The 25921-nt window shown below is 39.4% G+C and overlaps 1 protein-coding gene and 1 pseudogene across 1 annotated transcript; both read left to right on the forward strand.

Moving 5' to 3' along the window:
• The first annotated feature begins 12940 nt into the window (after window positions 1–12940).
• Window positions 12941–18751, forward strand: LOC121789340 (tRNA-specific 2-thiouridylase MnmA-like). The gene is made up of 10 exons (XM_042187819.1): window positions 12941–13444; window positions 14289–14363; window positions 14792–14845; window positions 15427–15505; window positions 15586–15713; window positions 15841–15924; window positions 17319–17402; window positions 17560–17711; window positions 17854–18001; window positions 18224–18751. Exons 1-10 carry the CDS (start codon window positions 13103–13105, stop codon window positions 18530–18532), a joined length of 1455 nt encoding a protein of 484 aa, XP_042043753.1. The 5' UTR covers window positions 12941–13102; the 3' UTR covers window positions 18533–18751.
• Window positions 18752–19323: 572 nt separating this feature from the next.
• Window positions 19324–24256, forward strand: LOC121789338 (annotated as a pseudogene).
• The last annotated feature ends 1665 nt before the right edge of the window (window positions 24257–25921 follow it).

A 25921-nucleotide genomic window follows, 5' to 3' on the forward strand; every position in this document is an offset into this window, starting at 1 on the left:
ATAGGTTGGTATTCGGAAAAATGTGCCACTTGCCCGTGGGAATCGAACACAGAGCATACTGGGCGGTCAAAGAGATCAACATGAACCCGCAGGCTTGTGAAGAAGAGAGGAAGATGCAGCTCCGGAACTGGAAGAGTTACGGCTTGAGTCTTATGAATCTGCCATGTGGTATAAGGAAAAAACTAAGCTTTGGCATGATAAAAATCTCCGGGCAAGGACTCAGGGTAGGACAGAAAGTCCTTTTGTTTCAATCCAAGCTCAAGTTGATGCCTGGAAAGTTAAGTCTAAATGGATTGGGCCTTACATCATCGTGGGACTTCGAGCAAACGGAGCAGTTGAAATCCAGGGAAGTGCACCAAATTCCATACCCTTTCTTGTCAATGGACATAGGATAAAGGTCTTTAGGGATAGCTCGGAGTTGTGTGTAGTGGACGAAGTGCCACTACGCGCACTCTTTGATATCACCTAACCAGTCTAGGAAGGAAGTGTTCTTAGAATATCTCCTGGGTCTAGCACTTAAAAGTTTGACCATACCCTGATCCAGGAAATTTTGAGAACACTTAAAAACATTTTGTAAATATTTAATTGCTTTCTTTTAAAAAAAAAAAAAAATCAAAAATATTTTCGAAACACCAGACCCATCGGGAATGATTTTGATGCTGTCATATCCTAGGCCCGGGAGTTTGGCGTTTCATTCTTTTTAGTTTGATGTTTTCTTTTAGTGTGTTTTGGCAGTAGGGATTTACTTGAGCAAGGAATTGTGGGGTAAAGGAGTTTTGGAGGGAATTGGCACCGGTTCGGATTTCACATGGCACTTTATGGGAGGCGTACGGTCGCTAGCGTCACCACCTGCCACCGCCTGCAAAAGAAAGATGTCCTCTCCCATGCCTACACTATAATCGGTTTTGGCATCTTATCTTCTCTTTACTCATTCTCTCTCCAAATATTCTCTCTCTCAAAAAAAAAAAACCCAAATTTCGCTCTCTCTCTTTCTAACCCTAATCTGCAAATTCGCACAAATTTCTTTTCAAAAATTTCTGCAGAATACCATGGATAACAAACAAGAAGCTAGCAGCGCCTCTGGATCCGCCGAGAAGAGTGCGGCGGAGTTTATGAATGAACTATTTCAGAAGTTCGGAGGGGCCGATAAAGCGATGCAGGCGTTCGCGATGTTCGCAATGGGACAAACCATGCCAGCCGGTCCAACAACCACCGTGACACAACCGGAAGCTGTCGAGACACCGCCCACTGCTGTACAAGAAACCGCACCGGAGGCTGCTACCATTATTCCAGAAGAAACCACCTCTGCACAGGACACAGTCCCAGAAACCACCACCAGGCCGGAGGACATTACAGTACCCGCCGTTCCAGAACCTTCCATTGCGGAAAATTCGCGAAGTAGAGACAGATCTGGCCGCGGGACTGAATTTATTGGCCGTAAGTGAACCCAGGTTAGTTTCTGCTTCTCAGAGGGAAATCCCCGTTTTAAAGGATGGAGGTGATGATATTTCTGCTGTGGGCTTAGTGGAGAGTGTTGTTGAGGGGGTAAATGTTCTTGTGGCGGTAGTTGAGGACACCGCTATCACTGTTAGTAAGGATGTTGAGGGGGGAACCCCTGTTCTGGAGGCGTCTGTTGAGAAGGATGCCGTTGTTGATGGTGATGATGTTCAAGTGGGCGAAGCCGCCCTAATTTCTGAGAAGGATGTGGAGGGGAAACCCTAGAAGTAGTTGGGGGCGATGAAGCCCAAATTGCTGAGGAAGATGTTGTTGCGGGAAGGACTCCCGACAAGTCTGTGGGCACTGATGCCCAACCTGAAGGAAATCTTAAGGGGTTGGAAACCCCTGTTTATCGCGGGGGCAACCCCATTATTAGCAGAGGAAGGTGGAGCACTCGATTCTGAGGATGCTCAAGAAACTGTTGATGCAGGACTCAACATGATAGTGGATCTAACTGAGGTCCCTGAGGAGGCCGATTCGCAGCTAAATCTAAGGGGAACAAGGAGACGGACACGTCGAAGTATACTTGATGACATTGACGAATCCGCACAACAAAAGGATAAGGAAACGCTGGACCTAGCGACAGCCGTGTCTGAGCAGGAAGACTCTCCCAGACCGAGTGGTAGGGAGAGTGAAGAGGAAGGGCGCCGCGCGACGGCTAAGAAGAGGAAAGGGAACAAATTGCTTCCTCCTCGACCAAGAAGGCGAGGGGGAAATCTACTGAATCTCCACTTCCTCCACCCGCCAAGGTACCATACGCCACAGAGCCCGAGAGTCCTGCCAGGTCCAGTGATTCAGAGGAGGAGCAAGAAGAAGATGTTCTGAACTTTGAGCCGACGGAAATTTGGGTTACAAGGGAGCTGCTAGACGATATGAGAAAATTTGACGATCCAAAACGTGTGGCCGTATACAAGGAAAAGAGTGCTGAGGGAAAGGTTGCGAAGTCCGGTAAGATGTACCACCGGCGGAGCTCAAACATATTAGCTCTAACGATGAGTTCAGGGGGTTTATAGATGCAATCGGTTTTGATTGGTTACTAAAGCACAGCACTTTCGAAGTTCCAGTCGACGCGGCCCGTGAATTCTTTTCCACATTCCGGTTCAAATCCACTGCCGACTTGGATACGGAATCCATAACTTTCAGGCTTTTTAATGAAGAACATAGGATGAGTATCCGGGAGTGGACCTTGCGGATGGGCTTGCTAACGAGAACAGAAGATGATGAGGGCCTGTGGAACGACAGAATGGTTGGTCCGCCGAAGTTGACGCCAGGATTTCAGGCACAAGGCGCGTGGGAGTTCTTGACTCACTCAAGAGTGGGTCAATTTAAAACAAGTTTTTCGAAGGCACACCATATAGAGAATCGGGTCCTGCGATTCGCCCAAACTTTTGTCAGCTACAACTTGATGGGCACTGCCAACAACGCCCTGACGACCGCCGACCTATATTTTACGTGGTGCATGGCTACAGGAGTACGAGTTCATCTGGGTTATTGGTTAGCCCAGGCCTGCCATCAAGTCACCTCCAACCCGTCCAGGCATCTGTACACGTGCCATCTTCTCGGGGCCTATTTGCAGCGCAACGTTGTAATCAAAATCAGCAAGGCCTGCCGTGAAGTAAAAATGTGCTCAGCTCCGGAAGTCTTCAATTTCGACTTCTTTTTCAACAAGGGGTTGCTGATCGCCCGAGGGAAGGAGGTGTGTTTTTATGAGGTCGGTAAGTCAGAGGCACAAATTAAGCAGGAACCCGATGGTGTGGAGGTAAAGGATCAAGCCGCTGAGGACGAAGTCAGGCTAATGGTTCAGGGAGTGCAGAAAGAAGTTGAGGAGGTAAGGAAAGGAATCGACGGGGTACGCAAGGAAATGACCGAGATCCGAAGGGAATTCGGAAGAAGCAGGGAAGAGGCCGCAGTCCTGAGGGGACGTATCACCGATTGGGTGGCTTCGTCAACTAAGCAAACCAACAAGATGGCGGAGGGTGTTGCTTTAATGACGACAATGCTGAAATGGCTGCACAAAAAGTTCCCGGATACATCAGAAATTATTCCTGGGTCTAGCGGCAACATTACAACGCCGAGTCCAGGAAGTGTATCCGCGCAGAAGCCATCGCAAGGCCCGAGGCCTCACACCACCCCCTCTTCTGCTAGACCGTGATCCTGAGAACAGCCATACCCCGACCCACTGATGACAGACCAGAGAAGCCGAGATGCCGGCCAGTAAGAAAGCAAAGGTGACCCAGCCGACGGTGCCACCAAAGTTTGGCTCCCGCGGGGGCCAGACACCGAATTGAATTTCCCCTCAAACCCAAGTAACTTTTTCTTTTCTTTTCTTTCAAAGTGCTTTCGTTTTTATTTCTGTTTATACCTGCCAGCATGCTAGGTTCTGTATATACGTGTTGAACCCTTCCACACTTAGCCCAATCTTTGGTCTAAGTGTGAGAAGGGGTTGTATGTCACAACATGTTTCGTGTTGTATGTTGTCCCTTCTCCCACTCAGCCCAATGCTTGGTCTGAGTGTGAGAAGTTTGTGTTTTGTTGTGTTCGTTTCATGTCGCCACTAACTGTCCTGTTTTCCACTTCATTGGGATTGCTTGGGGTCAAGCATGGATGAAGTGGGAGGGGGGAAACAGTTAGTGTAGTTAGTGTCTTGTACATATTCTGTTAGGCCTAGGAGTTTGCAGTTTTTTTTTAGGTTCTGTGTTTGCATAACTGGTATAATAAATAGCAAAAGCCCCTTAGGGAGAGTAATTGAAGAGAAAATACATGCTAATTTGTGAATCCTTTTCTCTTAATAAATCAAAGTCAGTTGGATGAAGTAAGAACGATAGAGGATGCCTTAGATAACCTAGTTGTGCAGCCCTACTATAAAAGTGAGTTATAAGCCAAAACACTTTGAGCTAACATGTATAAAAAGGGGGCCGCCACTGGATGTTTAGGGAGAAGAGTCTGAAGGAGAAAAATTGGGAATAGGGTTCTGGAGGTATAAGCTGGACGAAGTCCAGGAAAAGGAGGTATAAGCTGGACGAAGTCCAGGAAAAGGAGGTATAAGCTGGACGAAGTCCAGAGAAAAAAAAAAAAAAAAAAAAAAAAAAAAAAATTTAAGGGGCAGGAAGCAGTAGTAACCTGACCCAGGAAATAAAAGTACAAGGAGGATTGTAGGAAGGAGAAACTCTCATAACCGACGCATCAGTGGTGTAACTTTAACTTAAGAGCGATTCGATCCTAACATCCCTGGTGAGGAATGAGTGATCGAGTGATTCTAACAATTGGGAAGTCAAAAGGCTATCTTGACGAACTGACAACTTGACTAGACAGAAGAAGGGAGGAGGAGGAATCTGAGGCTGTAAACGCTTGGATTGACCTTAAACTTGTGGGGATGGCTGCTAGGAAAATACCAGTTTATGCGCTTATGTGTTTTCTTTTCTTTTGTGATTTTTATGTGTTTCGTGTTGTAGTTGTCTAGGTCTAGGAGCCTGTTTTGTTTGTGGAATAGTACTTGGGGGGACCGTGCATTGAAATTCGCCTTATTTCTTTTTCTTGTCTTTCATACTTGAGGACAAGCATGGTTTAAGTGTGAGCAGTTTGATAAGGCTAATTTCATGCATGGGTCTAGGGATTTAATTCGTGATTTTACTGGGGCTAACGCACGTTTTAAGCCAGGTGTGTAAAGGAATTCGCCAGGTCCAAGAAAGAAGACCAAAAAATCACAAGGTCGAGGAACTGGCGATTTAGTGAACGATTATGAAGAGAATTGCTCGACGGAGGAAGCTCTAGAGTTGAAGGGTAGAATAGGGATTTCTACGAAGACTCAAGGGCTATGTCCGCATCTATAAAAGGCAGAAGCATGCAAGCTGGAGGGATCTTCTCGGGGGACCTCACCACAGCTTGTTGCCTAGTTCACTTTCCCACACACACACTTGATACTAGTTTGAGGAGATCTCAGTTCACACGTTCGGGTTTCATCTTAGCTTCCGATATGGTGTAACACCGCTCTTGTTAGGAGCGAAGAAACAATTTATTTTCCGCTTTCCGTATTTTACTTACTCTGCCGAGCTTCGTTGTTCGAAGCTCGGTTCTCTATTTTCACCAAATAGTTTATGGTTTAAATGCAAGTTTGATTTTCCGTTATGGTGATTGTGTTGATTTCTAGTTTGATTGCTTCGTTTATTGAGATTTTGGTGTTTTAAATTGTCTGAGTTGGATGCGTTTCGCAGCTGTTTTCTGAGTTATTATAGGTTAATGGTCAGATCTGGGAAGTTGGAGTTGGATTGTGGAAGAACTTTGGTTGGATTTGCTGGATTTGTTGGTTGTTGGGTTCGGATGTCTTGGATCCGGAGTGGATCAAGTATTCTGACGTGAATCTGAGTAGTTTCGATCTGATTTTCATGCTTAGTTTACGAGTTTTTCTTTCATTCCGTCTAGTGTACGCAGATCTGATGTGTTTCCGTTTTGTGGCAAGTTTCCGACGACCAAATTTCTATATTCTGTTCGAATCTCGCTTTGTGCTCTGTTTTGTTCATCTGCAAGTTTAATTCGGTTGAGAGGATACATTTCGCTGCGAGCTAGCGTCAGAGTTTGTTATCTGCAGTTTTTTTCCGTACTTGCCACTTTTGGAATTATGGTCCCCACTTTCAGTTATCTTCTGTTTAGCTAGATTAGGTAGTTGTTTACACTGTCTAGGAAGTGGTTATGTTTCTTGCTGTTGAAGTCTGAATTTACAAGTTTAATATGTCCTAGGTCTAGCATTTACATTTCCTGCCTAGGTCTAGAGTTAGTTTAAAATTCTCAACCCTTTTGCGTGGCAGCAGCCATTTGTTTGTCCAAAGCCTCTGAGCACTACTTTGCGAGTCCATCTCTGTGGGATCGACCCCACTTCCCTATACTAATTCATAGTATTCGGGTTGAGGGATTTATATTATTTTTTGAAAGGGGAGTTGAGAGTGCCCAACGACTGAAGCACTGTATGTTCTCTTGAGTTCCTGGACCCTGTGCTCCAGTGGACTTAAGAAGCATGGTGTCTTGACCGAGCGCTTGCATTGATCAATTTCTGTGCATACGTACGAAAGAGCCTCTCTGTTACTTCTTACGCTTTCAACGAACCAAGAGTACCAAGGAGTCATAATTCTCACATATGGTCATCTGACGCTATCGTAAGGTGAAAGTAGCTTGTGACCAAAGTTTCCCATAACTCGTTTACCATCCTCTATAAAGAGTTACACAACGGAGTATCACCATCGTAGTTAACCAGGAAGATTCATCAGCAACTCTTACTTGGATTCCCATGAATTTCATTTTCTCGCACCCCTCTTGATCAAAATACCTTTTTTGAATTAAGAACTAAAATGACTCCTTTTGCAAGGTAATGTGCCATTACTTTTCTCTTCTATGTCAAGGTTGTGAATCACTTGCAGATTTGAGCTTGCTCCCTCATGCTTTCTGATAACCTCAAGTGACTACGGTCCTTCTTTACTCGTTTTGTATAAAAGCAATACATTGACTCTTTGAATTCTTGTCACCAAACTCCTATACTAGGAGCTGCTTTATTTATAGCTTTCAGAATGAACATGTTTCCCTGAATTATTGTCTCTTCAATGATAATATTCTTCAAAGATCATTAGTAGACCTTTAGTGTTTTCAAATGTGTTTGATGACACTCATTAATTTATAAAGAATAGTCACATCTTCTTAATCCCACTATAATTATTCCATCATGCTTTGAACTCTTTACCAACTCCAAGTCTAAAGTAATTTGCACTCTTCCCAAACTAGTTTGCTCTGGTTGTCTTTTCTACTAGTTAATTTCCGTGATTTGGTTATAAACTCTGTAAATTCATAAACGTGATATAGTATCACGATGTTGTGGACCCAAAAGGGTAGTTCTTTGTTATTCTTCTTTCTCAAATCCACTTGAGACCAATCATTTTCAGTCTTACTATATTGGAGCAGCCATCTGGTGAGACCTTCAACTTTTTAATTTGACCTTTTGTGTTTTCGGACATTCTTATTGACAAGCTCTTTCTTTTATATGAGTAGCCCCATCTTCTAAATTCAAATATGACTATTGTCTCTTGATTTGAGCTTTTCTACAGCTCCACATTTAAAGCCAGCATATTGCTTCTCCCTTGACTAGTTTCCTCTTGTTGCCTTCTTTATTAGTTAGTTTCCCTGAACTGCTTATAAACTCTAAAAATTTCGTTGATATGATCTTCTATCACAGCGTTGTTGAGCAAATCGCAATTGTTTGTTTTTCCTATTCTTTTCAAATCCATTTATAACCAACCATCTCAGGTCTTACTGTCATCATCTAGGGATACTTGAAACTTTTCTACTTGATTGTTCATTTTGAATATTATTGGCAACCTATTATTGACACCTACATTCTCTTCCTCATACCCTCACTTTCGCAATTTATTCCATCTGGCAAGCTCTTCCCACAATAAAATTCTTAAGCTCTATGGGTATAGCTCAAGCCCTTTGAAGTTGTATCTTTTCTTTTCCGGGAGTGAGCATAATGAGCCCAATTGAGCCTAGTCTTTGCACTTCATGAAAACCTTTGTTGCAAGCTACTGGTGAAAGTTTGTGGTGAACCAAACACTCACGTAATTGAAATAATTATAATCGTTTTATTTTCATGGCTACCTTGGAGCCTACACAAAGCAAGAACGATTCGAATGATTCTCTTTAAACCCCAAATTCAGTTCCTATCAAAGTTAAAATTGTTAGACCACCTCAAAATTTCCTCGCGTGAGACCCTCAAGGAAGGTAAGACATTGACATGTGCCGAAAACGCCTAAAGGAGTGAATAACCTGAAGTGAACGTCCGTAAAAATAATGCGCTAACCAAAATTTCTAAGACTAGAACGACAAGTCGTTATATTGATGCTATGACTAAATACTGCATGAGACGAGCAACAAGGGAAGAAAGTGTCGGTCTCCACTTTATTGGGACGAAGTGGGAGAGAAAAGTATTAGGCCCAGAATCCGTGGTGGAAATGATTGAAATCGTGTGACAAATCCGGAGTCGGATCAAGGAAGCGCAAGACCGATTAAAAAAAAAATCCTACGCCGATGAGCGTCGAACCGAATTGAAATTTAACATCGGGGAGAAGGTCTTCTTGAAAGTATTCTCTTCCAAAAGGGATAACCAGATTTGGACTTAAAGGTAAGCTAAAACCACGATTCATTGGACCCTATGAATTATGGAGGAAGTGGGCCCAGTAGCATATTGCATAGCATTACGACCCAACTTTGGGAACGTACACAACGTATTCCACGTCTCTCAACTTCGAGGGTATGTGTTCGACCCAAAACATGTGATTCGCCACGAAGAAATCACTCTAGAACCCGACCTGAGTTATGAAGAAAAGCCAGTGACAATACTAGATCGAAAGGTGCAGCAACTTCGGAATAAATCGATTACTACAGTAAAAGTTTTGTGGAAAAACCACGCACAGACAGAAGCAACATAGGAGCTAGAAAAGAAAACGGAGGAAAAATATCTCGAGCTTTTGCCTAGATACTTCCTAAATTTTGGGACGAAATTTCTTTTAAGAGGGGTAGTATGTAACGACCTGCAAAAACGATAGTATTAGAAACAGTATTATTAGCTTGATTATCTATATAAGTGACTTTTATGCGATTAAATCCTAGCCACGATAGATTGTCGTTATTGTTTGTTTGACGTTAGGGAAGTGAATAGAAAACGTGAATATATTACATCTATATGAATATAATAAATTTAAATAAAAGAATAAGATCCCAAAATCTAAATTTTTAATGTCCGATACATCCAACAAAAGTCCAACGAAAATTTAATTTAATACATCCTTCATTGTAAATAAAATTTGGTACTTCAACGCGGACGGCCACGAACTTGAACCGAATATACCTATACCAATTAAATAAACAAGTAAATAAATATTCAAATAATTACTTAAATAATTATTTAATTATAAAAAAAAATGGAGGTAAATCTTGAAAGGATAAGTGAATCAGTAGCCACTTGCCAAAAGGATAAGCTTAAAAATACATATATATCTTAGCCTTATCTTTTCAAGGCTCGTCACTTTAAAGAAAAAAATCTTCACATTTTGAAATCCCTAAGTTGAGAGACACTGCAACATAAGTTCTCCTCCCTCTCTCGCCGATTCTTCTTCTTCCTCATCTCGTCGCCATCCTGACGAGAGTCAATCGTCGTGCTCACGCTCTCCTCCGGCGAACCCGCGCCCGGAGCGAGCTCTTTCCCTACTAACTTCTTATTTCCACGATTCTCAATTCGAAGAATTCAGAGGCGGCGTCCTTTTTCTTTGGCGGATTCGCCACCATCTCGTCAGAAATCCGGGTCCCGTCGGTGCGTGTTTCTCCTCTAGCGAATTCGCTCCCTCCGGAGTCCTCGCACCTCCGATCGCCAGACGGCAGACCCGCCGTCTCTCAGGCGAGGCGGCCACGTCTAGCGGCTCGTGCCGTTCTCCTCCGCCCGGCGTTAGCCCTGTCGTTCCCTCGGTGTCACCCCGCTGCTGCTCCGCCCTTGGTCCCCGTCGAACCGCGACTCCCTCTTCTACTCCGTCGGTAGTCGCCACGCAAGTTAAGTCCTCTTCCCTCTTTCCCCGTTCGTTTCCTTGTTAACAGTTACGGCAGTGTTTGGTAATTAGGAACTTGTCTAGTTGTGATTCAGTTTAAATCTTGCCCCTTGGTTGTTATGGTGAAAAGAGCAGTAGCTATGTGTCATAGGGATTCTTGGTGTTGAGCTTGATTGTGATCTACTGTGGTTAAAGAGGCTAAACCTATGTGATAAAGTTCATGTTGTTGTGGTATCTCATCATGTTCTATGCTCGGTTATCTACTGTTCTATCGTGATAGAGTGTAATGAGGTTGGGGGAGAAGATGACTTAGCCTAAATATATATATTCTTGGGTTTTTTTTAATTGGGCCATGCAAATATAAAAAAAATCAAATCAAGCCCAACTACTCCTAATTAAATTAGAGCTACAATACATAGGGAATATGAGGCCCATTTTGAAATTTAATGACTGGGCTTAAATTAAATGGCTTTTAAATGGAGGGAAGCCCAATTTCGAAATTTACTTATATTTTGGGCAAAAAAAAATAGAAGAGGGTCTTCATCTAGTAGAAAATAATATCTTTTGAAAGCCAAATTAATATTAAATTTTAGCCTAAGTTTTAAAATAAGATTTCATTAATGTTTACTTTAATTATTTTTTTTATTTATGATTCTTCCATTAATGTAACTAGCGAAAATAATTGATTTTTAAATTTATTTTAGAGTTTTGGTTAAGAGTAAAATTTTCAAAGTAAAAAGATACGTAGATCCAATTTAGTCGAAGCCCGAAAATAGTGGATGAAGACACCTCAAATAATATATGAGTTTAAGAAATTTCTTAAAGACAAGTGAAATAAGAAAATGAGATTTATTATGAGGCATGCATTCTAATTTAAGTAGATTTGTCCTTGAGTCTAATTAAGTGTATTATTATGAAGTTTTCAAAAAGGTTACCTTCGCGAGTAAAGTCGGAACGAAAGATTCAAGTTGAGGAAACTAAACGATCAAGGTGAGCTTTCTTATACTAAAATACAAATCGTATTTTATGAAAACACGAACACATGTTCGTGATTTTAATGATGTTGTCTTGCCACAAATGTTTTGTTATGATGCCTATCTGTTGGCTACGGCCAAGTGAATTATGAATGATGAAATATGTGAATCGATTCGATTTTTAGTCCGGGTAGGGTGGTGTCCCTACTTGGAACCTCTGGCCGTGAACGGCAGAGAAGGTGACCGTGGAAGGTGGCCACCTTCCAGGCACAAGGATACCTCTGACGTGTTGGGCTGGGAAGGTGACCGTATGAGAACACCATCTCAGCGGCACAATGTGATCAGATATGGCTAAAGTACAGGAAAAGGGGTTGCAACCCAATGTGATATTTTTAGTAAGCTCGGGCCTTTTCGATAACACCCCGAGTGTTACTGTGATGATGGCTTGACAATATTTTCAAATGTATATGTGCAATTTTCGGCAATGTGTTTACTGAGTACTTTTTGTACTCAGCCCTGCATATATTTCTAAATGTGCAGGTTGAGCAGCGAAGTGGTGGAGGAAGTGCTATTGAGACAAGACATTTAATTCAGTCAGATTTTGACTCTCGGAGGTTCATGTCTTCATACATGGAACCGCGTTCATTTGCTTCTGTTGTGCATCTTAAAAGACTCAAGTCTATTTTGTTCAAAACTCTGATTTTATTTCGAGTTTTTCCCATTTTTTTTGGAGCTATGGTCGAGTTGTGTTGTTTTTCCCCTTTCTTCCCCGCTTCTTTAACTCCTCCCCTAGTCGCGATCAACCGTGTTTTCTATCCTTAGAAAATGCGGTCGTGACATAAATGACACGTGGCACCAATCTAACCGCCGGATGACAAAATCGTGGGGCTGAGATTAAAAAGAACAAAGAACAAATGATACAAAAAGGAACTGAATATATATATATATATATATATATATATATATATATATATATATATATATATATATATATATATATATATAACTTAATATCAAAACAATAAAACAGTAGTTAAGTTTGAAAATTTTCTTTGCAAACTACTTTAACAATAAAATTACTATTGCCATCAACCTCATCATTATAAACTAAAATCTTCCACCCATAAAAAATGTTGATTGTTTGTTTATTTCTAATATGCTTTGGTCTAGATATATTAACATATGATTGCCCCTTATTATCTCAATTGCAACTATTTAGCTCATCCGCCAGACCAGACTAAGCCTAAATGTATTACCACTATTAATTATATTTTGGGGTATGTTTAATAATTTTATAACAATAAATGAAATTGACTTAATTAAGCTCTTTCCCAATCTCGTTAAATCAAACATAAACTTAATCACAAACCATAAACCATTTTTCCTTTTTTTGGCGATTTTCATTTAAAACCATTTACATTAACTCAAATATTTTTTAATAACTATTACATCAAATAATTTTAACCAAATCATTCACCTCAAATGCAAACAAAAAAAGAATATATAATTTTCACTTACTTTTCATACCTTTTCGATCTCATTTACATATTTTATCTAAATTACAAATTAACATATAATAAAAATAATAATTTATAATCAATAATTTTGATTATTAATATATTTATATTATACTAATGTTCACTGAGGAAATATTTACATAGTTTGAAAGTTAATTTAGTGGGCCACGTCCACTTTAAGCCATTTAACTAAATAACTTGATACTATAATATATTTCATTATTGTCTAAACGAACAAAAAATAGAATTAATACTTAACGAATCCAAATTTAAAGTAGAGATCCAAAAATGGAAGCCCATTGTCCAACCCATTTAGTTGATTAAATGGAAGCCCAAATGAAGCCCATTTTAGTCGAAAAACAAAAATAACATATCTGCGTCTTCTCCTTCCCGTTGAGTAACAGATTTCTCTCTACCATTTCCTTCGCCGCCCCAATTCTTCTCCTTCGCCGCCGGCACCTGCTCCTTCTTGTAAATTTTCAGAACTCTCTTGGATGACTGTAACGGGGACTCATTTATTAGGGATTTGCGAGCAACAATGCTGTCGAGGACAACGCTGATTGCGTCCACTTTCTCTCTCTACTTCCCACATAAACCCCTCCGCCGTAGTTTTCCCATTGCTGCTCCTACTCTCCGGCGCCTTCTCTCTCTACCGTCTCTCAGGCTCCTGCCACGTTTTTCGACTCTGAGCCCGCTCTGCTCTACCTCCGCCGCTGCCAAAACTGTTGAGCCCTGCTATTTATCGTGTTCATTGCCGGAAAAGAAGCCTCTCAAAGTAGCTGTCCTTCTCAGCGGCGGTTTGGACAGCAGCCTCGCTCTCCGCCTACTCCACGCGGCTGGCCATTCCTGCACCGCCTTCTACCTCAAGATCTGGTTCCAAGTTCGTGTGCTCTCCATTTCTGTAATTTTTAATTGTATTGTCAATTGATTATGCCCTTGCTAATATCTAATTGTCAGTTATTCGTGTTTGGTTGTGGTTAATTTGTCATCAATTTTATGTTTTTTTCTCATTTAAGCTCAGTTTGTATGGTTTTCAATCATGAATATAGGGAATGGATTGCTTTAAATTGAGGTCCGTAGTACTTTTGGAAATACCACATGATTTCCATCCACACAAACACCTTGATACCAATTTGATCAGTTTGGGTGTATCAGAGCCGAACATTGTTATGCGGAGCTGCAATTGTATGATTTCATGATTTGATACTTGAGAAGCTTATGGCTATCTAGTTTATCTCATTAATAATAACCTTGAGTCAAAATCAATAAATGCAGGTCCATATAAGTTGATAAATGAGTCATTTATGAGCCCAGCTTGATCCTTTAGAAACCGTTATTTTGATATGAGCCAGCTTATAACTTTAAAACTCAGAATCAAACTTCTGCATATGTATATTAAAAACAATATAAGCCATTAATATTCTGGTTCACAGCCCTACATTCTGTTGCCATTGGGGAACTTATAGAGTTATTAAGTCTTTTCTATTTTCTGTAACTAGGCCATACCTCAAAACTATATATTACGTATGAGCTAGTCATGCTTGTGAAAGTGTATCGATCCATGCAGGCTTCTGTTTATTGAGAATATTTGACTAAAAGTCTAAAATTCACTATTTTTAGGCCCTTTGTGTGAGCGCATACCATTATATTTTTATCTATTTGTCATGATTTTAAACAAAAATGTATGTTCTACTTATTGTGAGATATTATTATCTTTATTATAGGAAGACTTTGAGAACTTCTGGTCTGAGTGCCCATGGGAAGAAGATTTGAGATATGCAAAAGCCGTCTGTGATCAGGTTATGTTTCTGTATATTTGAATGATGTGATTTATGTGTTTGCCATAGCATGTGTACTAAACCTTCCAATTTTGTTCAATTTTTGCTATTATGAGAAATACATTATCTCCAGAAAGACTAATTTAAAGGTGCCTTAAGAGTTAAGACCAGTGATAATTTTTCTGATCACACAGTGGTGTATGTTGGACTAGATAATGGAAGTGATAAAGCGTTGTTAACTCAGCTCCTGAATCCTGACACTTCCTTGTGGCAAATGCATTTCTACTGGCACAGGGTGTGCTATCATTTTATGAACATGATCATCTTCCCCGTAATCATAGCTAGATAAATCACATGTTTGTTTAATGCAATAGAGGTCCTTTGTGAAATCCAGTTTGTTGTTATCTCTAATGTTGATATAACTAAATGTAGTGTATGTTTTATTGCAGGTTGATGTACCTCTGGAAGTTGTCCATTTGACAGATGAATACTGGAATAATGTGGTGAATATTTTGTATTTTCTTTTTCTTGTTCAGGACTTCAGCTTTCTTGAGGATTGAGGTTAATCAGTATGCTTTTTACTAGCAATACCAATATGCCAATCCCAGCATCTACCAATCAGTCAGATAATCCCATAGTTCCGATAGTGAAGTTGTATGCTCCTGGTTTTGGACTTCACTGATTAGTTCTACACTTAACCCTTACCCTTCACGTACCACTACCAGCGACCAGCATCTTTAAGAAATTCCTGTGCTTTCCTTTTTTTTTGGTTTCTGAGCTAAATTATCTTTCGCATGTGCGCATATTATAGGGAATTTATTTTTTGGAATGAAGAAGCTTAGATGGGGACCAATATTTCCCGATACACTGGAGAATACCCCAGATACACTGGAGAATACCCCAGATACTGTATCTACACCAACAATCATAAATTAGTGGGTCCTGCTTTGTCCTGATTTTTTCCATACTTCGTACTTAGTGTAGTCCGCTAGCTCCCCAGTAACCCATTTGACAAAATAATAAACCTGAAATTTATAAATTTTTTTTAAAAGAAAGGGAATAATGTATGAAGTTTAATTTTCAGGTTTCTTATATTATAGATGAGTATCGATACGGCCGGACTCCAAACCCAGATGTCCTCTGTAATACAAGAATAAAATTCGGTATGTCTGCAAAACATCCATATTCACGTTCCTTATGCTTGCTATAATGCTAGTATAGTTTATAAATTGTTTTGTTGTAGGTGCATTCATGGATGCCATAAGTGGTATGTCATTTGATTATATTGCCTCTGGACATTATGCAAAGGTTGTTCACCCAAATAGTGATAATAAAGATGAGCCGTCTGCTTTGAGATTGTCAAAAGATATGGTAAAATTGAGTGATAAAACATGTATTTACCTTTTAGTCCATTATGATTTGGAAAGTAGCTGGTGTCAGCTTCTTACTGTTGTTTAGGTAGTCAGTAGTCTCACAATCTACCTAAATTATGTTTCAGGTTAAGGATCAAACATACTTTCTTTCACACCTTTCACAGTCACAGCTTAAAAGACTGATCTTCCCTCTTGGATGCATTGAAAAGGTCAGGTTCGAATTTTATGTGGCCATATAAAGATATGCATGTGCTATTTTGTTTTCTCTAGAAGCTGTTTTATGATTCCAAAAATAGATTTCTATGGATTATTTTTCTCTATATTTCAACAATATTTTTTGCTGATATTACTTGAGATTAAAAAGCTAAAACTGGTCCTGAACATATGTCAATTTTATGATTTTATTCCTATACATTATCTTTTGAATTTTTTCATCCCAAACATTTCAACTCGGATCACAATCGGTCCAAAGTTAACTTTTCCGTCAAATTATAACGGTCAACGTTTTTAATCCTGATTTTGACCAAATTAAGCTGTTAAATATGATTAATAACTCCCTAATTATATCATTAATTAATTATTTTAATAAACAAATAATATTATTTTAATAACTCCACCTTCTTCAAGCACGTGATATTCTCTGTAATTTTTCCGGAGAATCCGTTGTGGCTCAAATCGAGCTTCACCAACGTAGCCGCGAATCCGATTGATTCTGGCATCGCGCCTTGGAAGGCATTCTCGCTCAGATCTAGAATCTTCAGCTTCTTCATGTTCTGAAAAGCATCCATCGGGATCTCGCTAGAGAATCTGTTTCTCGAAAGCGTGAGCTGCTCGAGATCGGCGAACTCGCTGATCCAGTTGGAGATGCCACCGGAGCCGCCGCTTCCGGTGAGAACGAGCCGCCGCAGTCGTCTTAGGTTTCCGATTTTGCCACCGAAGGAGCCGATTAGGGCGGGATTCTCGATGAAGATCAGCTCCTCTAACGAGGAATTGCGGGGTGAGGGTGGAGTTAGGGTAGTAGGGGGGGTTGGGGGTGTAGTCGGAGACGTATCCGAAGCTGAGCTCAGTGACGTGCGAGGTGTGGCGGGGGTGTAGAAGAAGTCGCAGGCGAAGCCGTGGGGGGCGGAGGAGCAGAGGTCATCGGGGTAGAGGAGGTGCCAGAGGGTGCCTGGGATGACGGAGTCGAGGATGCTGTAGAGCACGTCTTGCTCCGCCAGGTTGAGCGGCGGCTGGGCGAGGACGGAGGCGGCGAGAATGGAGAAGAAGGCGAGGAGGACGGTGTGTGTGGAAGCCATTTTCTTTTTAATATTAGTATTTGTTTTGTATTTTAAATGATAAGTTATTAAAATAATTAATTAATGATATAATTAGGGAGTTATTAATCATATTTAATAGCTTAATTTGGTCAAAATCGGAATTAAAAACGTTGACCGTTAAAATTTGACGGAATAGTTAATTTTGGACCGATTGTGATCCGAGTTGAAATGTTTGGAATGCAAAAATTCAAAAGATAATGTCTAGGACCAAAATCATAAAATGAGCATATGTTCAGGACTAGTTTTGACATTTACTCATTACTTAACTATTGACATTGATCCTTTAGGAAGAAGTGCGCCGGCTTGCCAAAATATTTGGATTACCCAACCAGGACAGAAAGGATTCACAAGGAATATGCTTTCTAGGAAAGGTGGTTTTGCCGTCATTGCAGAAATCTATGAAGATCATGCATGCACATTACTAGCTGTTTAGCCATCTGGCTTGCCTACACGCTCTATATGTTATGAACCTTTTATCTGTCATTCAAAATTCTGCATTATAAAATATTCCTGTGTGCTTGGCCACAGATTAAGTTTAGTGAATTTGTTGCTAGACACATTGGAGAGGAGGAAGGTTTGATACTGGAAGCTGAGACCGGAGATTTCCTCGGGAATCACCGAGGCTTTTGGTTCTATACAATTGGCCAACGTCAAGGGTTACGTCTTCCTGGTGGACCTTGGTAAGAAATCTCCTTAAGTTCTGACTGTTGGCGCATGCTTGCTACAAACTTCTTTACTTACTGCCCCTAATCTCTTAAATGCCACTCTTTCTCATTTCAAATACACTAGTAAGATACGTGATTTTTAATTACTTGATCACAGGTACGTCGTGGAAAAAGCTATTGAAAATAATGTAGTATTTGTATCAAGAAACTATTTTTCAGTTGACAAAAGAAGACGCCAGTTTCGTGTTGGGTCCTTGAGATTTTTTAGCGGCTCTCCTCCTAGGATCACTCAACTTCAGTGCAAGGTATTTATTTCTGTCTATATTTATAAACTCTGTTGAAGTCCCCTCGCATAGGAATTCTATGCGTCTATGAGATCGAGTATCTCACTTTATATTGTGTATCCCTTTCCCTCAGTTTCACTTGATTCTTTTTAAGTGATTCATATTGAGAGAGAGTTTTTCATCCCTTTGTTTGCTATTTAAATTTAGTTATGCGCTGCTAAATTTGTTGGAAACCCTTTTCAGGTTAGGCACGGGCCTAAATTATACAATTGCGATTTGTCTATACAAGTTGATGGAGACGATGGCCGTGAAATTGGAGTTGTGAAATTGTACGAAGATGATCAAGGTCTGGCAGCTGGGCAGTTTGCTGCCTTCTACCAGGAGTCGACCTGTATTGGATCTGGTGTGATGTTGGAGTCATGGGACGATCAAGGCTTTCCCGTTTGTGGTAAGGCTCTAGAGATTGCAAAAATGAAAGATAAGTCGAAGCTGGGGAAGCCAGTTAAGATAAAAGTTGTAGAGCAAGAGGAGGAAGCTATTCTTCATCAGTGAATGAGGTCCGACGATGGATTTTTGATGGTGTTGTACATCATTGTAGTGGTTACATATATTATTCGAATGTGTTCCCAAAATAAGATATACTATAGCTTAATCTTAGGAGTATGGAAGTAAGGTACAGAGTCGATTGAAATTATTTATATGTAGACATCACATCGGTTTTTATGTATAGACATAAATTATTTCCAATATTACTACCTTTTGTTTCTTGTATATTCGACTTAAATTTAGTTCAGAATTTTTTAAAATACTCCATTTATAATTTGTGCATGAGAAATGCAATTCTTTATAGAAGTGCCACTCAATTAATAGACGTGAACAATCAACCGGTGTATCCAATGACCATTTCTTGTGTTGATTTTTAAGCATCTCAGAGAGTGGACCAATTTAAAGCTGCTCAATTTATTTAAACTAACCTAATAAGAGATAAATTGATTTTTTCTATACATTTAAAATATCAATAATATTAATACCTACTATGGCTTCTTAATCACTATGCAATTTGGGTAAATCCCACTTTACAAAGAAATACTTTAAAACTATAAAAATAAAAATTAAATATATATTGAACAAAACTCTAGTGCAAAAAAAAACAAAATATTCAATATGAATATCCATGTTTATATAAACATGAAAAGATAATACTTTTGTTGTACAATGATAATGTTGAGAAATGTGGACAAGTATAGAAATCAATGCACATATCCATATATTTAATAATTATTACCATCATTCAAATTAAACTAAAAATATCAATATCGACAAATTAACATGATTCTCAAATGGAATAATTTAAGGGAAAGAGCTTATGATTAAGTGGAATTTTTTGAAGAATAAGATTTGGGCTCTCTATAATTGTTGTTGGGCCTTAATTGATAGGAATAGAGAGGCAAGATAGAAAAAGATATACTCTTCACGTTTCCTTCTCTCCGACTCTCCATTGTGAATCGCTACAGCCAAACGCCGTCCGGCCTCTGTATCTTCCCATATAAGTATGCCTCGAATTGGGGGTCTTTAATTTGGGGATTCTCCGATATTATGAGCTCGAATTGGGATTAGATTATGTGTCTGCAAGAGTTGATGAGTGTAAATTAAGCAAGAGTTCGAATTGTGACTTGAATTTTTGAAGTGATTGGCTTTTTGCAGATATCTTGCTGAAGAAGTCAGTCTTTTGCCCAACACCTCAAATTTGCCGATTTTCCTGAAATGGGGAAGAATGAATTCCTAACCCCGAAGGCTATCGCAAACCGGATCAAGGCAAAAGGTCTGCAGAAGATGCGATGGTGTTTCCAGATGTGCCAGAAGCAATGCCGTGATGAGAACGGATTCAAGTGCCATTGTATGAGCGAGTCGCACCAGCGCCAGATGCAGGTCTTCGGCCGGAACCCCACCCGAATCATCAGTGGCTACTCCGAGGAGTTCGAGAGCATGTTCCTCGAGCACATGAAGCGGAGCCACCGCTTCAGCCGCCACCGTCGTCTACAACGAGTACATCTCTGACCGCAACCACGTACACATGAATTCTACCAAGTGGGCGACGCTGACGGAGTTCATCAAGTATTTGGGGAAGGCCGGCAAGTTGAAGGTGGAAGAGACCCCCAAAGGCTGGTTCATCACCTACATCGATAACAATTTGGAGACTCTATTCAAGGAGAGGATGAAGAATAAGCGCCTCAAGGCGGGTATGGTGGAGGAGGAGAAGATGGAGAGAGAGATTCAGAAGCAAATTGAGCGAGCTGAGCAGATGGTTGGGAGCGACAAGGGTGGTGAAGAAGAAGAAGGACTTGCTAAATCGAGAATGTTGGAGAAGAATGGTGAGGAGGGTGGAGCAAAGATCAAGTTAAGCTTGGGGCAGTCGAAAAAGAACCCGGAGATGAATGGGAAACGGGATAATATTAGGCTGTTGTTTGATGAGGTCGAGCCAGAGAGTAGTAGTGCGAAGTGGAAAAGAGAAGGTGAGGGTTCGAGTAAGAATGCATCAGTTTTGGATGAGATGATGAAAGAGGAGGAGAAAGCTAAGGAAAGGATCAATAGAAAGGACTGTTGGGTTTGCCCAGGGATTGTTGTGAAGGTTATTAGTAAAGCTTTGGTCGATAAGGGGTACTACAAGCCGAAGGGTGTCGTGCGCAAGGTGATTGATAAATACTGTGGGGAGATTGAGATGCTTGAGAATAAGCATGTATTGAGGGTTGATCAGGAGGAGCTGGAGACAGTGCTTCCTCAGATAGGGGGTCTTGTCAAGATAGTGAATGGGGCGTATCGCGGTCAGATTGCAAGGTTGCTGTCAATTGATACTGATAGATTTTGTGCCAAGGTGCAGATTGAAAAGGGAGTATATGATGGAAGAGTTCTCAAGGCTGTTGAGTATGAAGATATTTGCAAACTAGCTTAGTGGCATATGGATCGTGGGAGTGTTTAATGTATTGCTCAGTGGTTTTGATCATCTGTTCTAGTTGTATCCAGGTTGAATGTGATCTTCTCTGTTACTGTTATACTTCCTTTTATGATGTTGATGTCTTTTATTTTGCTGTATGAATTGGCAATCTCATTTTCTTTGGAAGTTTTCAGCAGTCAGTTTTGAGATACTTTCTTTATATTAGACTTGCATGATTGATTCCTTAATGCTTCAATTAAGTTTTGTAGTTCTGATTGATATCTTGGTGGTGTTGCTTGATAGCTTAATAAGCCTTGAAAAGGTGAGAGACAAGTTGACAAGTCTGAGAATCTTATAATGATCACAAGAAGCTTATCTTTTTATATTGTACTTCTAATTCCAGAAAATGAAAAGCTTGTAGACATATCAAAATACTTCTTAGTTTGATCAGCCCTTAAACTCAAACTCATCCCTTAATGATGGTACTACTTTCTTCTGTTGCACATTAGCACAATGGCTTCACCATAAACTTTGAATTGCTATTTATTTAAATCTTGGTTGTTGAAAGCTCCTATGTTGCTTTTCCACCCATGAAAGCTCCTCTGTTTCCTTCTGAGTCCTCTTGCTGATGCTTTCAGCCTGTCACATACTACGTGATATGTTGTATTTGCTGCTCAAATCCTTTAGCTTCAGTATCGGCACCAAATCCAAGTTTCTCAATCGGATCACAAGAACAAAGGGTTGTTCATCCTTGTTCACCGTGTTCATCTAGCCCTGGACAGGTTTCTAGAATGGATGTGATCACAGGTTAGTACTACAGATGCATGCTCTTATATGCTGTTTTATGTACATTGTTGTCAAGTGTCAACTCAGGTCTTTAAGATGATGACGTTCCTTAGATGCCTGCTAAGGTGTTAAATGCTCTATGTGTGTGTATATATTTTGCTATGCTTATATGCGTTGCCTTCATTTCTTTTGTTGCACAACCCTTATTTCATAGGAGTATGATCATGTTTAAGTAGCTTCAAGCTACAGTACATTTGTTGAATCAAATTGTTGCTGATGAACATATCATTATCTTGCTACATAAGTTCTCTTTCTATGAATTTTTTGTTTATAACTGGAATTTTAAACGTAGAGATCATAAATTGTAATGCTGCAATTACAAATGCTCAATTCTTTCCCCAAGATCACGAAATTGAATATACACTTGGAGATTCTTTGTATATCCCTTCAATCCATTACATTTGAGGTGTACTTTTGGATTTTGTAGTAAAAGAAATGACCTACACTTGGTCCCTTTCTTTTCTCAGTGTAGCCTCCATGTTTGAAAAGGCAACAAATTGATTGTAGGTGTACTATTTCGAATATTTCTGACGTGTTTTCATTTGTGAACTAGTTTCTATCAATTGGTTTTTGGACCTATAGAGGAGTTTGTGGGATTCAATGTTTTTTCTCATGGCTTGGTTGTGATTCAGAACCATCAAGTATTCATTTCAATGTGTTGCTCTCTCTCTTTCTCTCTCGCCATCATTTCTCACCACTTTCCCCAAACGTATATCTCCCTTGAAATCAATTGATAGTTTTCACTTTTAACTTTTACACATTCATTGCACTCGATCAATTTTAGACCAATCCTCATCTTCTGCCTTTATCATTCACTTTTTCTGCAACCACAATGCCCCATTTAGTGTCTGTTTAATGCCATGGTAAATTTTTGTTTCGTCGTTCTTGGATTAGTTTTTTTTTTTCTTCACGCACATACATCGGAGTTCGTGATACATTCGACAAGCTAACCAGCCCCTTTCCTAGGGCCTCGTGGTTCGTAAACAGGCCGCCAACCAGCCCCTTGTGGTGGGTAGACAGGCCGCCAACCAGCCGTGCACCTTCGGCAGGTCTACGTACGTGAACCCCACCATCCGAGATGACCCCACCCGAGACGGGTCTACGCCCGTGAACAGCCGCCACCCGAGACGAGTTCCAGGCCCATCAGCTTGCCAAGCCCAAGGAAACAACCTTGATCAGGCCCACAGGGGAAATTAATCCCAAGTTCATCCAGGATTCGAACTCAAGACCTCCTGGATGGTGCCATATCCTTGCCTCCCTTCTCAACCAGTTGAGCTAACAGGGGAAATTAATCCCAAGTTGCAGCATCCAGGATTCGAACTCAAGACCTCCTGAATGGTGCCATATCCTTGCCTCCCTTCTCAACCAGTTGAGCTAGGAGGCTTGGATTCGTTCTTGGATTAGTTGATAGGAGTAATATTTACGCAAAAGTAGTTGTCCATGTAGATGGAGAATGGAGAACATATATAACATGTAGTAAAATATCAAGTGTCACTTTTTGGTAAGCTTTCAATTTATTGTTAACTTAGTGATAGTATCAATTACTGAAACACCTGTCAGTCTTCTGTTAGGAGCAGTAGATTGTAAAAATATCTACCGAAGTTTGGATGCAACCAGAGTGAATATTGCTTAGCACAGTGGTAGTGGAATTGATGCTTGATGTTGAAAGGTTATATTTTGCTATGTGGCATGACATTTTTCCCATTCTTGATGAGCTAATTGAGAAACAAGGTTTTGGAATTGCTGGTAAAACTGCTTTGTCTCACTGCCTGTTTCCCCATGGATGCTACACATAAATAGTGATTCACAATTTGACATTTGTATGATGCAAAATGATGAAATATTACTTCAGGCTGGGCTTAGACACAATCACATTTCCTCTTGTCCAAATTTTGCCTTGGCATGATCATATGTTTTCTTCACGTTGCTCTGACGATTTAACGTTCATTTGTCTGTCTGCCTTGGCGTGGCGGGGGCAGATAGGTATGCTACCTGGAAACGTAGCATTAATATCAGAGCTGAAACCTGCATCAACATACTCAAGGGCGATCAAGTGATGAAGTACTTCATTAGCAGTGGATTTGCGTTTCTCCATTCTAATTCTACTTTTGTAATCTCTGTGGAGACTGTCGTGGTGGAGCATGAATCGACCCCGCCTCTGTTCTAAACGGTCATGCAGAGTTCACTCAGAAACTGAGCACAGCCTCAACAGAAGCAGAGAAAGCTAAAGCCCAGATCGTGCTGGACGTTCTAACTTCTCTCGATTCTTGCCTCGCGGGTCAGTCCATTATTTACTGATTCTCCCAGACTAGGCAGTTTTGCTGTCATTTTTAGATCCTTCAACATTGTAAAGTTTCCATAAGTTTTTTTTTTAGCTCTGAATTCTGTTTATGGTTGCTAATAACTTACCAGTGTCTCTTTTTAAATTCTATATAGGCAAAATAATTCGACAGTCTTTGTATTTATTTTGAATATGTTATGCAATTATTATTGTTCTATTTACTTATCATCAAACAAGTCTGTGGAAAAGGAAAAGGAAAAGGGTAAAAGGAAAGTAAAAATGAAGATGACTAGCACTGCTCTTTGATTTGAGGAAATGGAATTACTGGGTTTTGTTTTGATGGATTTCTTTTTCCTTATACCTAAAAGGTTCTTTTCTTTTCTGTGATTGGTTGGTGGAAAAGTTTGGTTCCAACAAAAGGAAATTGGCCAAACAAAATTTAATAAATAAATATAAAGAATTATATAAAGTATTCAACGTCTACTTTAGAATAGTGACTTGAGAGACATGAGTAAATATTTATCACATAAGTAATTTATTTTGGTGCTTGTTTGCATTCTTTTAACAAAATCGGTGCTAATTGGTTAGATATTACCGATATTCCACTCATGGTAATATAAGTATACCACTATTAAATTCATACAAAATATTAGGTTAGATCCTTGTGAGATTAGATTCATCCCACCATCTATACTCAAAAAAAATAATTGAATTTTATGTTTCCCTTAACAAAATATTAGTATTTGATTGTGTGTTTAATTCTCTGACAGATTCGTCGTTAAGCATGAGTATGGAGAAAGTATCGGTTCATGACTTTTCGATCAACTCAACCTATAACCTAATTAATTACTGATTTGGACTTAGGAGTAGTACTTATCTCCATTTATATTTCAATTATCAATGCATATAAAAAAATCATCAGCCACAAATGAATTATTTTTTTAAAATAATTGAAGTTGATGACATAGGTTTCAATTTAACAAACACTCAAATGGGCACATGACAACATGATCATGACTCAATTCCAGCTCCTTAGCATCCTAATTAAATCATATTATATTTGTTGTATGATACTATAAATATTCCTCTGGAAGACTTGGATTCTATGCTTTCTTCCCATTAATTTAGCACACGACTTTTACTTAACACATGTTCAAATAAAGAGAAACACCCATCATATAAAATGACAACATTTGAAGAAATTTTCCCAATTTTAATAAAAAAGGTTCCAGTTTTCATATTATTCTGCACCCAATTAATTAGCTTTGGTTGTGGTCCATTGCTTCATCACTAATTGACAATCGATCCTAGCTACGTTTTGTTTGATTCTAATTATTATTGATAGAGAACAATTTTTATATTCATATATTTATGTAAAAACAAAATAGGGTTATAAATAATTCACCAACTATACCATACTCATTTTGATTATAAATATGAAGATCAATTGTATTTCTCTTCCTCCAATTAAAAAGAAAAATGAATAAAAAAAACTTACAATAATGATTTTGTAAGCTTTATGAATTTTTCTCTGTCGAATATATCTAATTGTATTGGTAACAAAAATTTGTAGTATACATTTAATTTCCTTTAAAATATTGTGTTTCTAATGTTAGATTACTTTTTGAATATAAATATCTAATACTACTCTCTATTTTAAAACCATCGATCTGTTGACAGATGCAAAATGCAAATATATTCACAACTACGTCACAATGATAAGCAATTAATCATACAATAGAAAAATGATTTGGTCTTCTATCTACTTATACACTCTATATCGTATAAAACCATATTTATCTATTTTTTCTACTACTCTTGAAAAAAAATGTACGCGTACAGAGGAACATGACTAGGTGCATTTCTTTATTACAGAAATTTT

This window comes from Salvia splendens, unplaced genomic scaffold, assembly GCF_004379255.2.
Source record: "Salvia splendens isolate huo1 unplaced genomic scaffold, SspV2 ctg212, whole genome shotgun sequence".
Lineage (NCBI taxonomy): Eukaryota > Viridiplantae > Streptophyta > Magnoliopsida > Lamiales > Lamiaceae > Salvia > Salvia splendens.

Coding starts and splice junctions, on each gene's coding strand:
- LOC121789340 (XM_042187819.1), top strand. CDS start 13,103: ATGCTGTCGAGGACAACGCTGATTGCGTCCACTTTCTCTCTCTACTTC. Junction 13,445..14,288: donor ACCTCAAGATCTGGTTCCAA/GTTCGTGTGCTC, acceptor TCTTTATTATAG/GAAGACTTTGAGAACTTCTG. Junction 18,002..18,223: donor TCACTCAACTTCAGTGCAAG/GTATTTATTTCT, acceptor AACCCTTTTCAG/GTTAGGCACGGGCCTAAATT.